This window comes from Ranitomeya imitator, chromosome 3 (assembly GCF_032444005.1).
Source record: "Ranitomeya imitator isolate aRanImi1 chromosome 3, aRanImi1.pri, whole genome shotgun sequence".
Taxonomy (NCBI): domain Eukaryota; kingdom Metazoa; phylum Chordata; class Amphibia; order Anura; family Dendrobatidae; genus Ranitomeya; species Ranitomeya imitator.
The window spans coordinates 341492595-341509936 of record NC_091284.1 but is presented as its reverse complement, the minus strand read 5'-3'; the positions used below and the strand labels follow the sequence as shown (position 1 = coordinate 341509936).

General features: G+C 45.1%; 1 protein-coding gene across 3 annotated transcripts in view; it reads right to left on the bottom strand.

The window, feature by feature from the left end:
* Positions 1 to 7288: 7288 nt before the first annotated feature.
* The window catches only part of THEMIS2 (thymocyte selection associated family member 2), a 197552-nt gene continuing 187498 nt past the window's right edge, over positions 7289 to 17342 (bottom strand). For all 3 annotated transcript variants that reach the window (XM_069756790.1, XM_069756792.1, XM_069756791.1), the window contains one exon: positions 7289 to 7570. In XM_069756790.1, the coding sequence (XP_069612891.1) occupies positions 7494 to 7570 (77 nt within the window). In that variant the 3' untranslated portion in view covers positions 7289 to 7493. The remainder of the gene's footprint in view (positions 7571 to 17342) is intronic.

The window sequence follows — 17342 nt, the reverse complement described above, 5'->3', positions numbered from 1 at the left end:
CCCTGTTTAATACGAACAAGATTATATGCCCCTCGAAGGTCAATCTTGGTAAACCAACTAGCCCCCTTAATCCTAGCAAACAAATCAGAGAGCAAAGGTAAAGGGTATTGGAATCTGACCGTGATCTTATTAAGAAGGTGATAATCAATACAGGGTCTTAAGGAGCCATCCTTCTTGGCAACAAAAAAGAATCCCGCTCCCAATGGTGACGAAGACGGCCGAATATGCCCCTTCTCTAAAGACTCCTTAACATAGCTCCGCATGGCGGCATGCACTGGCACAGACAGGTTGAAAAGTCGGCCCTTAGGGAACTTACAGGCAGGAATCAAGTCAATAGCACAATTACAGTCCCTATGAGGAGGAAGGGAACTTGACTTGGGCTCATCGAATACATCCTGGAAATCTAACAAAAATTCAGGAACATCAGAAGAGGGGAAGAGGAAATTGACATCAAAGGAACGTCACTATGTACCCCTTGAGAACCCCAACTAGTCACAGACATTGATTTACAATCCAGCACTGGATTGTGTACTTGTAACCATGGAAAACCCAGTACAACAACATCATGTAAATTATGCAACACCAGAAAACGGCAATCTTCCTGATGTGCAGGAGCCGTGTACATAGTCATCTGCGTCCAGTACTGAGGTTTATTCTTGGCCAATGGTGTAGCATCAATACCCCTCAAGGATATGGGACTCTGCAAAGGCTGCAAAGAAAAACCACAGCACCTAGCGAATTCTAAGTCCACTAAGTTCAGAGCAGCGCCTGAATCCACAAATGCCATGACAGAAAAAGATGACAATGAGCAAATCAGGGTCACAGACAGGAGAAACTTAGGCTGCACAGTACTAATGGTAACAGATCTAGTGACCCTCTTAATACGCTTAGGGCAATCAGAAATAGTATGAGCAGAATCACCACAGTAAAAACACAGCCCATTCTGACGTCTGTATCCCCTCTGTTCCGCTCTAGTCAAAATCCTATCACATTGCATGGGCTCAGGACTTTGCTCAGAGGACACTGCCATATGGTGCACCACTTTGCGTTCGCGCAGGCGCCGATCAATCTGAATGGCCAGATACATAGATTCGCTCAAACCAACAGGCGTGGGAAACCCCACCATAACATCTTTAAGGGCTTCAGAAAGACCCTTTCTGAAAATTGCTGCCAGAGCATCCTCATTTTATTTAGTGAGCACAGACCATTTTCTAAATTTCTGGCATTATAATTCTGCCGCTTCCTGACCCTGACACAGGGCCAACAGTGTTTTCTCAGCATGCTCTACAGAGTTAGGTTCGTCATACAATAATCCGAGCGATTGAAAAAATGCATCTACATTAAGCAATGCCGGATTCCCTGACTCAAGTGAGAATGCCCAGTCCTGAGGGTCGCCACGCAAAAGAGAAATAACTATCTTTACTTGCTGAATGGGGTCACCAGAGGAACAGGGTTTCAGAGCAAAAAACAATTTGCAATTATTTTTAAAGTTCAAAAACTTAGATCTATCCCCGTAAAACAAATCTGGAGTAGGAATTCTAGGCTCTAAGGCCGGAGTCTGAACCACATAATCTTGAATACTCTGTACTCTTGCAGCAAGCTGATCCACACGAGAAAACAAACCCTGAACATCCATGCTTGCATCCAAATCCCAAATCACCCAGAGATCAAGAGGAAGGAAAAAGACAAAACAAACTAAAGAAAAAAATGGCTCAGAACTCTTTTTCTCTTCCTTCTTTTGAGAGGCATTCAGCTCATTTTTGGCCAGTTGTACTGTTATGATCTGGTGATTAAGGAGCGACATGCGTCTAGCTCTGAGCAGGTGGCAACTATACTGACCGCAGACCCTAAGCTCAACACAACACTAGAAGTAGCCGTGGAATGCTCCTAACACTGTCTAGGCATCTCGTCACAGCCTAAGAGCTAACTACCCCTAAAGATAGAAGCAGGAAAACTATCTTGCCTCAGAGAAAATCCCCAAAGGATAGATTAGCCCCCCACAAATAATGACTGTGAGAGGAGAAGGAAATGACATACGTAGTATGAAACAAGATTTAGCACAGGAGGCCACTTCTAGCTAGATAGAAAATAGTACAGGACAGAACGCTGTGCGGTCAGTAATAAAAACTAGAAAAAGTCCACCGCAGAGAAATGCAAAAATCTCCACACCTGACTAAAGGTGTGGAGGGCAAACTCTGCTGCCCAGAGCTTCCAGCTTAGCTGAATAGATCCATACTGAAAAGCTGGACAAATGAACAAAAACAAAGAAAGTGCTGAACAACAAAGTCCACAACAAGAGAACTGCAAAAGGACAAGCAAGGACTTAGCTTTGATGAACTGGTCAGAGTGTCAGGAAAGTCCTAAGAGCAATGTCTCCAGGCAGGAACAATTGACAACTGGCATTGAATGAGGGATAAGGCCACACTAATATAGCCAAGCCAGAAAGACGATCAGTGAAAACAGCTGCTGAAGCTAAATCCAAGAAGCAGCCATACCACTCAAAACCACAGGAGGGAGCCAAAGAGCAGAACTCACAAAAATGCTACTTACAACCACCGGAGGGAGCCCAAGAGCGGAATTCACAACAGAGGACTGCACATGATGAAGTTGTGGAGAGAGGGACTGCACATGATGAAGTTGTGGAGAAAGGAACTGCGAATTTTGAAGTTGTGAGGAGGGGCACTGTCCATGATGAAGTTGAGGGGAAGGGGACTGCAAATAATGAAGTTGTGGGGAAGAGGACTGCACATGATTACGATGTGGGGAGGGGACTGTGCATGATGAAGTTGTGGGAAGGGGGACTGCACATGATGAAGTTGTTGGGAGGGAATTGCACATGATGAAGTTGCGTGGGAGGGGACTGAACATGATGAAGTTGCTGAGAGGGGGACTGCACATGATGAAGTTGCTGGGAGGGGGACTGCACATGATGAAGTTGTGGGAAGCGGCACTGCACATGATGAAGTTGTGGGGAGGGGGACTGCACATGATGAAGTTGTGGGGCTAGGGACTACACATGATGAAGTTGTGGAGAGTGAACTGCGAATGATGAAGTTGTGAGGAGGGGGACTGTCCATGATGAAGTTGAGGGGAGGGGGACTGCAAATAATGAAGTTGTGGGGAGGACTGCACATGATTACGATGTGGGGAGGGGAGTGTGCATGATGAAGTTGTTTGGAGGGACCTGCACATGATGAAGTTGTGGGGAGGGGGACTGCGCATGAAGTTGTGGGAAGGGTACTGCATATGATTAAACAGTTGGGAGGGAGACTGTAGATGATGAAGTTTTGGGGAGGGGGACTTCACAATATGAAGTTGTGAGGAGGGGGACTGCACATGATGAAGTTGTGGGCAGGGGGACTGCACATGTAGCTGTAGGGAGGGGACTGCGCATGATGAAGTTGTGGGGGTATTGCACATGATGAAGTTGTGGGGATTGGACTGTGCATGATGTTGCTTAGAGGGGCGTTCACATTATGAAGTTGTGGGGATGGGACTGCACGTGACAAATTTATGTGAGTGGGACTGCAGATGATGAAGTTGTGGGGAAGGGGACTGCACATGATGAAGTTGTGGGGAAGGGGACTGCACATGATGAAGTTGTGGGGAGAGGGACTGCACATGATTATGTTGTGGGGAGGGGGACTGCCCATGACGAAGCTGAGGGGAAGGGGACTGCATATGATGAAGTTGTGGAGAGGGGGACTGCACGTGATTAAGATCTGGGGAGGGGACTGCGCATGATGAAGTTGTGGAGAGTGAACTGCAAATGATGAAGTTTTGGGGAGGGAGACTGCACATGAAGTTGTGGGGAGGGGACTGAACATGATGACTTTGTGGGGCGGAGGACAGCAGATGATGAAGTTGTGGGGAGGGGGACTGCAGATAATGAAGATTTGGGGAGAGGATTGCACAGTATGAATTTGTGGGGAGGGGTACTGCTTTTGATGAAGCTGCTGGGAGGGGACTGTACATATGCAGTTGTGGGGAGGGGGACTGCATATGATGTTGTGGGAAGGGACTGTACATATGAAGTTGTGGCGAGCTGAACTGCGTATGAGGAAGTTGTGAGGAGGGGAACTGCGCATGATGAAGTTGTGGGGAGGGGATTGCACGAGATGAAGTTGTGGGGAGGGGGACTGCACTAGATGAAGCTGTGGGGAAGGGACTGTACATATGAAGTTGTGGCGAGGTGAACTGCGTATGAGGAAGTTGTGAGGAGGGGAACTGCGCATGATGAAGTTGTGGGGAGGGGAACTGTGAATGATGAAGTTGTGGTGAGGGGGACTGCGCATTATAAAGTTGTGGGGAAGGGGACTGCCCAGGATGAAGCTGAGGGGAATGGGACTGCATATGATGTTGTGGGGAAGGAATCTGCACTTGATTAAATTGTGGGGCGGGGGCAGCGCATGATGAAGTTGTGGAGAGGGAACTGCACATGATGAAGTTGTGGGGAGGGGGACTGCACATGATGAAGCTGTGAGGAGGGGAACTGCACATGATGAAGTTGTGGGGAGGGTACGGCACATGATGAAGTTGTGGTGAGGGGGACTGCACATTATAAAGTTGTGGGGAAGGGGACTGCCCAGGATGAAGCTGAGGGGAATGGGACTGCATATGATGTTGTGGGGAAGGAATCTGCACTTGATTAAATTGTGGGGCGGGGGCAGCGCATGATGAAGTTGTGGAGAGGGAACTGCACATGATGAAGCTGTGAGGAGGGGAACTGCACATGATGAAGTTGTGGGGAGGGTACGGCACATGATGAAGGTGTGGGGAGGGGGACTGCACATGATGAAGTTGGGGGATGGTATTGCACATTATAAATTTGTGGGGAGGGGACTGCACATGATGAAGTTGTGGGGAGGGACTGCACATGATGAAGTTGAGGAGACGGGTAATGCACATGATGAAGTTGTGGGGAGGGGGACTGCACATGAAGAAGTTGTGGAGGGGACTGCACATGAAGTTGTGGGGAGGGGATTGCACGAGATGAAGTTGTGGGGAGGGGGACTGCACTAGATGAAGCTGTGGGGAAGGGACTGTACATATGAAGTTGTGGCGAGGTGAACTGCGTATGAGGAAGTTGTGAGGAGGGGAACTGCGCATGATGAAGTTGTGGGGAGGGGAACTGTGAATGATGAAGTTGTGGTGAGGGGGACTGCGCATTATAAAGTTGTGGGGAAGGGGACTGCCCAGGATGAAGCTGAGGGGAATGGGACTGCATATGATGTTGTGGGGAAGGAATCTGCACTTGATTAAATTGTGGGGCGGGGGCAGCGCATGATGAAGTTGTGGAGAGGGAACTGCACATGATGAAGTTGTGGGGAGGGGGACTGCACATGATGAAGTTGTGAGGAGGGGAACTGCACATGATGAAGTTGTGGGGAGGGTACGGCACATGATGAAGGTGTGGGGAGGGGGACTGCACATGATGAAGTTGGGGGATGGTATTGCACATTATAAATTTGTGGGGAGGGGACTGCACATGATGAAGTTGTGGGGAGGGACTGCACATGATGAAGTTGAGGAGAGGGGTAATGCACATGATGAAGTTGTGGGGAGGGGGACTGCACATGAAGTTGTGGGGAGGGGGACTAAACATTGTGAAGTTGTGGGAAGGGGACTGCACATGATAAAGTTGCTGGGAGGGAGACTGCACATGATGAAGTTGTGGGGGTGGGACTGCACATGATGAAGTTGTGGGGAGGGGGACTGACGATGTTGAAGTTGTGGGGAGCAGCACTGTACATGATGAAGTTGTGGGGTGGGGGACAGCACATAATGAAGTTGTGGGGAGGGGACTGCACATGTCAATAAGACACCTATTCATTACTAATCCTATAATCCTGTAATTTAATGAAGTAAAACACCACACATTTTTTCCATATTTTTTGTTCTGCGAGGCCCTTGATCTCCTGTGAAAAAATAAAATAATAAATCAACACAAATACTCCTTGTTCCGATGCAGTCCATTTAATAATAACTGTCCCACGATGATCTCCCCTATAGAGCAGTCACATCAGGAGATGTGACTGCTCTATAGGCTTCCAGTGACACACTGACAGGAAATAATGACTCCTGCAGTGCATCACTGAAGAGGTTACTTGAGTTCAGGCTCTCACTTTACGGAAACGCTGTGTGAGAATTTTTCCACGCAGTGTTGCTGGTGACAACGACCTCTGACGGCGGAGTGATACACTGCAGAAGGATACGTTCTGTCTTTGTATCACCGGAGCCACTGGAGAGCGGTCACATCTCCCAATGTGACAGCTCTCCACGGGAGATCGTCGTGGGACACTCGTCATTAAAAGGATTACATCAGAACAGGGAGTATACTGTTGGTTTGTTATTTTATTTTTTTACAGGTGATAAAGGGCGTCAGGGACTAGCTGTGTGATGAGTATATGCTGTATATGTGTGTATGTGTTTTTTTTTGTTGCTTTTTTTACACAGTAGCCGGATGATGGGATTACTATTGTCCCATCTTCAGCTAGCTGTCACTGTAGCAGGCATAGCCAGATGGGACTAGTAGTACCATCGGACGATGCCTGGCTACATACTGTCCCACACACACTCACACACACACACAGCCCCGTACACACCCGCACACAGACATCTGCACACACTTACAGATACACACTGACACCTGCACACAGACATGCACATATTCACCATGCACACAGTCTCCACCCACACACAGTCTCCACCCACACACTCTTCCTCCTTCTGATCTGCAGCATTTCTCGCAGGCAACTCTGCAGCAAAACTGCAGATCTTTTTAAACCTGCAGTTTTGCTGCGGATTTGCTTGACTCAATAGTAGTCAATGGGTGTAGAAACGCTGCAGATCCGCAAAAAGAATTGACATGCTGCGGAAAATAAAATACTGCAAATCCACGCATATTTTTTCACAGCATGTGCACAACAATTCTCAATTTTCCATTAACTAACATTGGTGGTGCACTACACTGTGGATTTGATGCAATTACATGCATCCAAAAAAGATGCGGAAACGCATCAAAGTCCTCAACATGTGCACATAACCTAACACCTTTTTCCTTTATTTTACAGCATATTGTCCACAAGACCAACCAATGCTGATGTCTGTCTTGAAGGCACTGCACTGAAGAAGTCCAGAATTAGGAGCTATATTGTAAGCTAAACAATGATGTTTTGGAAATGATTATCCTTAACTTATAATTATATGCGGTATAAATTCTCACCAGAGTAGCAAAGAATCTTCCAGCAAAGGCATCCTCATTTGGTACAAATGTTTGAAACAGTCATTTCCTAGTAGAATCTATTTATTATATTTATTTAAAAGTAACTGATTTGACTTTATTTCTTCTATCACCTTTGTGCAATGATAACAACAGCTACGACGCAATAACAAGTTGAAATATAAATCCTCTGTAGAAAGAGTTGGCTATTAGAATCATTTCTTCTGATTTCCTCAAAGGACATCCAATGAGACTTTGCGTACCATTGTCACTAATTCACTTTGGGCAATATGTTCAAATGACTCATTTCTTCATCTATTTGCTCGTATCCGTCATCAGAGTCCGTACCTGTACAGAAAACGCATCTTTGATCAAATAAATAAACAAAGTAGACAACATAATAAAAACAACTAGACTAGTTTCTCAAAAAATGCATTTCATATATAGGAAGTAACCCTAAGGGCTCATACTCACTTGCGCGAGACTCGGATGAGTCTCGCACGGCAATACCCAACACTGTACCTGGCACAGAGGAGTGGAGCGTGCGGCTGCATGTATTCCTATGCGGCCACATGCTCCTATCTTAGTTCCGGCAGCAGCGCCAGGTATTGCCATGTGAGACTGTTAACCCCTTCAAGACCCAGCCTATTTTGACCTTAAAGACCTTGCCGTTTTTTGCAATTCTGACCAGTGTCCCTTTATGAGGTAATAACTCAGGAACGCTTCAACGGATCCTAGCGGTTCTGAGACTGTTTTTTCGTGACATATTGGGCTTCATGTTAGTGGTAAATTTAGGTCAATAAATTCTGCATTTATTTGTGATAAACACGGAAATTTGGCGAAAATTTTGAAAATTTCGCAATTTTCACATTTTGAATTTTTATTCTGTTAAACCAGAGAGATATGTGACACAAAATAGTTAATAAATAACATTTCCCACATGTTTACTTTACATCAGCACAATTTTGGAAACAAAATTTTTTTTTGTTAGGAAGTTATAAGGGTTAAAATTTGACCAGCGATTTGTCATTTTTACAACGAAATTTACAAAACCATTTTTTTTAGGGACCACCTCACATTTGAAGTCAGTTTGAGGGGTCTATATGGCTGAAAATACCCAAAAGTGACACCATTCTAAAAACTGCACCCCTCAAGGTACTCAAAACCACATTCAAGAAGTTTATTAACCCTTCAGGTGCTTCACAGCAGCAGAAGCAACATGGAAGGAAAAAATGAACATTTAACTTTTTAGTCACAAAAATTATCTTTTAGCAACAATTTTTTTATTTTCCCAATGGTAAAAGGAGAAACTGAACCACGAAAGTTGTTGTCCAATTTGTCCTGAGTACGCTGATACCTCATATGTGGGGGTAAACCACTGTTTGGGCGCACGGCAGGGCTTGGAAGGGAAGGAGCGCCATTTGACTTTTTGAATCAAAAATTGGCTCCACTCTTTAGCGGACACCATGTCACGTTTGGAGAGCCCCCGTGTGCCTAAAAATTGGAGCTCCCCCACAAGTGACCCCATTTTGGAAACTAGACGCCCCAAGGAACTTATCTAGATGCATAGTGAGCACTTTGAACCCCCAGGTGCTTCACAAATTGATCCGTAAAAATGAAAAAATACTTTTTTTTCACAAAAAAATTCTTTTAGCCTCAATTTTTTCATTTTCACATGGGCAACAGGATAAAATGGATCCTAAAATGTGTTGGGCAATTTCTCCTGAGTACACCAATACCTCACATGTGGGGGTAAACCACTGTTTGGGCACATGGTAAGGCTCGGAAGGGAAGGAGCGCCATTTGACTTTTTGAATGAAAAATTATTTCCATCGTTAGCGGACACCATGTCGCGTTTGGATAGCTCCTGTGTGCCTAAACATTGGCGCTCCCCCACAAGTGACCCCATTTTGGAAACTATACCCCCCAAGGAACTTATTTAGATGCCTAGTGAGCACTTTAAACCCTCAGGTGCTTCACAAATTGATCTGTAAAAATGAAAAAGTACTTTTTTTTCACAAAAAATTTATTTTCGCCTCAATTTTTTCATTTTCACATAGGCAGTAGGATAAAATGGATCATAAAATTTGTTGGGCAATTTCTCCCGAGTACGCCGATACCTCATATGTGGGGGTAAACCACTGTTTGGGCACACGGCAGGGCTCGGAAGGGAAGGCGCGCCATTTGACTTTTTGAATGGAAAATTAGCTCCAATTGTTAGCGGACACCATGTCGCGTTTGGAGAGCCCCCTGTGTGCCTAAACATTGGAGCTCCCCCACAAGTGACCCCATTTTGGAAACTAGACCCCCCAAGGAACTTATCTAGATGCATATTGAGCACTTTAAACCCCCAGGTGCTTCACAGAAGTTTATAACGCAGAGCCATGAAAATAAAAAATAATTTTTCTTTCCTCAAAAATGATTTTTTAGCCTGGAATTTCCTATTTTGCCAAGGATAATGGGAGAAATTGGACCCCAAATATTGTTGTCCAGTTTGTCCTGAGTACGCTGATACCCCATATGTGGGGGTAAACCACTGTTTGGGCGCACGGCAGGGCTCGGAAGGGATGGCACGCCATTTGGCTTTTTAAATGGAAAATTAGCTCCAATCATTAGCGGACACCATGTCACGTTTGGAGAGCCCCTGTGTGCTTAAACATTGGAGATCCCCCAGAAATGACACCATTTTGGAAACTAGACCCCCAAAGGAACTAATCTAGATGTGTGGTGAGGACTTTGAACCCCCAAGTGCTTCACAGAAGTTTATAACGCAGAGCCATGAAAATAAAAAAAAAAATTATTTTCTCAAAAATGATCTTTTAGCCTGCAATTTTTTATTTTCCCAAGGGTAACAGGAGAAATTTGACCCCAAAAGTTGTTGTCCAGTTTGTCCTGAGTACGGTGATACCCCATATGTGGGGGTAAACTACTGTTTGGGCACATGCCGGGGCTTGGAATTGAAGTAGTGACGTTTTGAAATGCAGACTTTGATGGAATGCTCTGCGGGCGTCACGTTGCGTTTGCAGAGCCCCTGATGTGCCTAAACAGTAGAAACCCCCCACAAGTGACCCCATTTTGGAAACTAGACCCTGAAAGGAACTTATCTAGATGTGTGGTGAGCACTTTGAACCCCCAAGTGCTTCATAGAAGTTTATAATGCAGAGCCGTGAAAATAATAAATACGTTTTCTTTCCTCAAAAATAATTATTTAGCCCAGAATTTTTTATTTTCCCAAGGGTTACAGGAGAAATTGGACCCCAAAAGTTGTTGTCCAGTTTCTCCTGAGTACGCTGATACCCCATATGTGGGGGTAAACCACTGTTTGGGCACACGTCGGGGCTCAGAAGGGAAGTAGTGACTTTTGAAATGCAGACTTTGATGGAATGGTCTGCGGGTGTCACGTTGCGTTTGCAGAGCCCCTGGTGTGCCTAAACAGTAGAGACCCCCCACAAGTGACCCCATTTTAGAAACTAGACCCCCCAAGGAACTTATCTAGATATGTGGTGAGCACTTTGAACCCCCAAGTGCTTCACAGACGTTTACAACGCAGAGCCGTGAAAATAAAAAATCATTTTTCTTTCCTCAAAAATTATGTTTTAGCAAGCATTTTTTTAGATTCACAAGGGTAACAGGAGAAATTGGACCCCAGTAATTGTTGCGCAGTTTGTCCTGAGTATGCTGGTACCCCATATGTGGGGGTAAACCACTGTTTGGGCACACGTCAGGGCTCGGAAGTGAGGGAGCACCATTTGACTTTTTGAATACGAGATTGGCTGGAATCAATGGTGGCGCCATGTTGCGTTTGGAGACCCCTGATGTGCCTAAACAGTGGAAACCCCTCAATTCTAACTCCAACACTAACCCCAACACACCCCTAACCCTAATCCCAACTGTAGCCATAATCCTAATCACAACCCTAACCCCAACACTAACCCCAACACACCCCTAACCCTAACCACAACCCTAATTCCAACCCTAACCCTAAGGCTATGTGCCCACGTTGCGGATTCGTGTGAGATATTTCCGCACCATTTTTGAAAAATCTGCGGGTAAAAGGCACTGCGTTTTACCTGCGGATTTTCTGCGGATTTCCAGTGTTTTTTGTGCGGATTTCACCTGCGGATTCCTATTGAGGAACAGGTGTAAAACGCTGCGGAATCCGCACAAAGAATTGACATGCTGCGGAAAATACAACGCAGCGTTCCCGCGCGGTATTTTCCGCACCATGGGCACAGCGGATTTGGTTTTTCATATGTTTACATGGTACTGTAAACCTGATGGAACACTGCTGCGAATCCGCAGCCAAATCCGCACCGTGTGCACATAGCCTAATTCTAAAGGTATGTGCACACGCTGCGGATCCGCAGCAGTTTCCCATGAGTGTACAGTTCAATGTAAACCTATGGGAAACAAAAATCGCTGTACACATGCTGCGGAAAAACTGCACGGAAACGCAGCGGTTTACATTCCGCAGCATGTCACTTCTTTGTGCGGATTCCGCAGCGGTTTTACAACTGCTCCAATAGAAAATCGCAATTGTAAAACCGCAGTGAAATGCGCAGAAAAAAACGCGGTAAATCCGCCATAAATCCGCAGCGGTTTAGCACTGCGGATTTATCAAATCCGCAGCGGAAAAATCCGCAGAGGACCAGAATACGTGTGCACATTCCTAACCCTAACCCTAGCCCTAACCCTAGCCCTAACCCTACCCCTAACCCTACCCCTAACCCTACCCCTACCCCTAACCCTACCCCTAACCCTAACCCTACCCCTAACCCTAACCCTATTCTAACATTAGTGGAAAAAAAAAAAATTCTTTATTTTTTTATTGTCCCTACCTATGGGGGTGACAAAGGGGGGGGGTCATTTATTATTTTTTTTATTTTGGTCACTGTGATAGATTATATCTCAGTGATCAAAATGCACTTTGGAACGAATCTGCCGGCCGGCAGATTCGGCGGGCGCACTGCGCATGCGCCCGCCATTTTGGAAGATGGCGGCGCCCGGGAGAAGACGGACGGGACCACGGCTGGATCGGTAAGTATGATAGGGTGGGGGGGGACCACGGGGGGGGGATCGGAGCACGGGGGGGGAATCGGAGCGCGGGAGGGGTGGAACGGAGCACGGGGGGGCGTGGAACGGAGCACGGGGGGGCTGGAATGGAGCACGGGGGGGTGGAACGGAGCACGGGGGGGGGTGGATCGGAGTGCAGGGGGGGTGATTGGAGCACGGGGGGGTGATTGGAGCACGGGGGGAGCGGACACGAGCACGGGGGGGAGCGGAGCACTGGACGGAGGGGAGCCGGAGCAGTGTACCGGCCAGATCGGGGGGGTGGGGGGGCGATCGGAGGGGTGGGGTGGGGGCACACTAGTATTTCCAGCCATGGCCGATGATATTTCAGCATCGGCCATGGCTGGATTGTAATATTTCACCCGTTATAATGGGTGAAATATTACAAATCGCTCTGATTGGCAGTTTCACTTTCAACAGCCAATCAGAGCGATCGTAGCCACGAGGGGGTGAAGCCACTTCCCCTGGGCTAAACTACCACTCCCCCTGTCCCTGCAGATCGGGTGAAATGGGAGTTAACCCTTTCACCCGATCTGCAGGGACGCGATCTTTCCATGACGCCGCATAGGCGTCATGGGTCGGAATGGCACCGACTTTCATGACGCCTACGTGGCGTCAAAGGTCGGGAAGGGGTTAAATATTAATTATTAATTGAATTATTCTTATTCTCAATTCTGTACTGAGCACATTGCCTCTCGTTGACATTACAAAAAGCTATTTCTGTATATGTAGCTCAGAGTATAAGTCAACACCATATAGAGAGGACACAAGATCTGTGGGATACATTTATAATCACAGCTCATAGGAGGAGGAGGGCTGTCACATGGGTCTGTCACCTCCTGCCTTCACCATCATTCTCCATGGACGTCAGACAAGTCACACAAGGAATGAACAGCTGGTAGCCATCATTCTACTCCATGAAAGAAAGATGACTTCTACTCCATCTCGGAAACGATGAGGAACAAGCGTTGATATGAACAAATGGACAATCTGTTCGTAACTATTTCACCTATTTTAATGTTTTGCTGCAATGTGGTTTTTCTGTGGACAATCCAATAAACCAGTACATTTTTGATGAAAATGTCATGACATTTTTTCTTTAAGAGTAACGCACCTGGTAAAAAGTCCTGATTAAATAAATGTGCGAAATAAGCATATTTAACAGACACTCATCCGAGTCTCGTGCAAGTTAGCATGAGACCTAAGGTTGTGTGACCATGTTGCATTTTTTATGTGTTTCTGACGTACTTTTGCCACAGCGGAAATGCTTAAAAAATGCATTCCCATGCAATTTTATGGGATTCCGCAGTTGCTGTGCCCATGCTGCGGATTTGCCCACTGCCTGCTGCAGAATTGCCGCCATAGGATTGCATTGAAACGCTCACTTTACGCATGTGGCTATGCCCACCATGTGCGGATGGTACCCAGTCTGGAGGAGAGGAGACTCTCCTCCGGGTCCTGGGTACATTATTCTTGCAAAAAAAAGAATTAAAATAAAAAAATAGGTATATACTTACCCTCTCAGCGGTGCACTCAGCGGCTTCCGTTTCCAGGGATGCATTGCGCGAATCACCTGAGATGATGTCGCGGTCACGCTACAGTGACGTCACAAAGGTCCTTCGCGCAAAGCATCCCTGGGAACGAATGTACCAGGAGCGCCGCTGAGGAGATAGGGGGCCGTCAGAAAGTGAGAATAACCATATTTTTTATTTTTTTAATTATTTTTAACATTTTATCTTTTACTATTGATGCTCCATAGGCAGCATCAATAGTAAAAAGTTGGTCACACTTGTCAAGCACTATGCTTGACAAGTGTGACCAACCTGACAATCACTTTTCCAAGCGATGCTTCATCGTTTGGAAAAGCGCAAGCATTCTGCAAGCTAAAAACGATTGCAAAATGCTTATGTTTTGCAGGAAAACGCATGCGAATTCCGCATGCATTTTACCCATGGCAGGGAGTTGTGGAAATGCTGCGGTAATGTCCGCAGCATTTCTGCAACGCAGGCACATAGCCTAAGAACTAATTGCTAATAGACTGTATCCCAAACCTTTCACAGGCACCATTGTGACAAGTTAATGAGTGCTATTTACTCCAAGCAATCAGGGAGTACTGTATGTGTATTTGGTTGAATTCAGGTCCCCCAAATAGGACATGATGGTTGTAGTTAGGGAAGAGAGGGGAGGGCTTCCACTCAGACCAGAAAAGCAGTGTATTTGGCTATATTATGAGCCTAAGGCTATGTGCACATGATGCGTTTTTGATACTTTTTTTACACGCGTAAATGGTCTAAAAACTAAATGGAATACTTAGGCAAGGTAATGCAATGACAATCCTGAAGTGCTGTGGACACGATCAGTAAATTTCCGTCTGTATTTGCAGTGTTTTATTTTCTGCAGCATGTCAATTCTTTTTAGCATTTTTGACTCATTAATTTCAATTGAGTCAATCATATCTGCAGCAAAAACGCAGGTGTAAAAAGGTTTGCATATCTGCTGCTTATTTGCTGCCAAAAACGCTGCGATTTGTCAAAGGAAATGATGTCAGAAGGAGGAAGAGTGTGTGGGCGGAGAATATGTGTGTGTCTCTGTGTATAGTTGGAGAATGTGAATGTGTGTGGAGAAGTGTGTGTGTGTGTGTGTGTATGGTCAGAGAATACAGTATGTGTGTGTGTCTCTGTGTGTGGGCGGAGAATATGTGTGTGTGTGTCTGTCTGTTTGTGTGTACCCATGCCAGGTGTGAACCCAGGCGTCGTCTGATAGGACTACTCCTCCCATCCGGCTACATCTTTTGTCACAAAAAAACAGACCTGTGTTCAATTGTAAAAAAAAAATCAAAACATTTACATAATTGCATACATATTCTCATACAAAATACATACTCACCGAACACCTAATCCCCGACGTACGTGTCTTCTGCAAACAATCAAAAATAATAAACCAACATCTCCCCTTTCTGCCGTAGTCCATTTAATACAGAGTGTCCCACGTCGATCTCACCTGACCGCCGGCGATACACTGACAGGAGGTAATCGCTCCCGCCATGTATCACTGCGCTGCTGTGGACCTTTGCAATCTGTTCTTATGAGTGTTTTTCCCTGCATCAATATTCAACAGCCTTTGAGATACTATTGTCTATTTACCTATTTTAATTAATTATTTAAATAAAAAAAATATTCTAAAGGGTATACAATCTTTGTGTTTCTTATGATCCTAACTTTTGTGTAACATATATCATATCAGTTCCTTTCCTAAAAATCTGTTTCCCTTTTACACGGGTAATTTTGTCATATACAGCTGAAATAATGCAGCACGACTCTGATTCATGTTACCCGTGAGTCAGGCAGCTTATTCAATTTACACATTTTTTAAAACCTTTATTATCTTATGTTAACAAGTACGTCCAAAGAGATCTATAAATTAACAGCATTGTCTAATATCTATGACAAGGTAACACCAAGAGAGACACCCGATAAGAATATAGCTTAACCTTTTCCCTACTTTGGACATACCATACCTGTACGTCCTGTTTTGAAGTGTGTTCCTGCAAATTGATGTACTGATATATCCTGGTGATCATGTGTGCACGTACAGTTGTGCTCAAAAGTTTATATACCCCAGCAGAATTTTTGCTTTCTTGTCCTTTTTTTCAGAGAATATGAATGATAACATCAAAACTTTTTCTCCACTTATGGTTAGTGGTTGGGTGAAGCCATTTACTTTCAGACTACTGTGTTTTCTCTTTTTATATAATAATGACAACCCAAAACATCCAAATGACCCTGATCAAAAGTTCACATACCCCATTTATTAATACCGTGTATTGCCCTCTCTAACATCAATGACAGCTTGAAGTTGTTTGTGGAAGTGGTGGATGAGGTTCTTTATTTTCTCAGATGGAAAAGCTGCCCTCTCTTCTTGGCAAAAAGCCTCAAAATTACTGTAAATTCCTGGGGTGTCTAGCATGAACCTTTCGCTTGAGATCTCCCCAGAGTTGCTCAATGATATTGAGGTCAGGAGGCTGAGATGACCACTCCAGAACCTTCACTTTGTTCTGCTGTAGCCAATGACAGGTCAACTTGGCCTTGTGTTTTAGATCGTTGTCATGTTGGAATGTCCAAGTACTTCCCATGAGCAGCTTCCAGGCAGACGAGTGCAAATTTGCCTCCAGTATTTGCTGATAACGTGCTGCATTCATCTTTCCTTCAACTTTGACCAAGTTTCCTGTGCCTTGGTAGCTCACATATTCCCAAAACATCAGCGATCCACCTCCGTGCTTTACAGTAGGAATGGTGTTACTTTCATCATAGGCCTTGTTGACCTCTCTCCAAATGTAACGTTTTTGGTTGTGGCCAAAAAGTTCAGATTTGGTCTCATCACTTCAAATTACCTTGTTCCAGAAGTTTTGAGGCTTGTATCTGTGTTGTTTTGCGTATTGTACGTGAGATACTTTCTGTCATTTTGCAGTAATGGCTTTCTTCTGGCGACTCAACCATGCAGCCCATTTTTCTTCAAGTGCCTCCTTATTGTGCATCTTGAAATGGCCACACCGCTAATTTTCAGAGTCCTGTATTATAACTGATGTTACTTGTGGGTTTTTCTTTGCATCCCGTACAATTTTCCTAGTGGTTGTGGATGGCACTTTTGTTGGTCTACCAGACCGTGGTTTTGTTTTTACAGAGCCCCTAATTTTCCATTTGTTAATTACAGTTTGAACTCTGCTGACTGGCATTGTCAATTCCTTGGATATCTTTTTGCATCCCTTTCCGGTTTTATACAGTTCAAATAACTTTTCCCGTAGGTCCATTGACAATTCTTTTGCTTTCCCCATGACTCACAATCCAGAAATTTCAGTGGCTGGATGAAAGATGCAAGAGTCTGTATGGATCCCAGAAACTCACTCAGCTTTTATGCACACACTGATTATAAGCAAACAGGTCACAGGTGAGGATGTTACCATTAATAGCCATTCAAACCCACTTGTGTCAACTTCTGTGCATGTTATCAGGCCAAATTCACGAGGGTATGTGAACTTTTGATCAGGGTCATT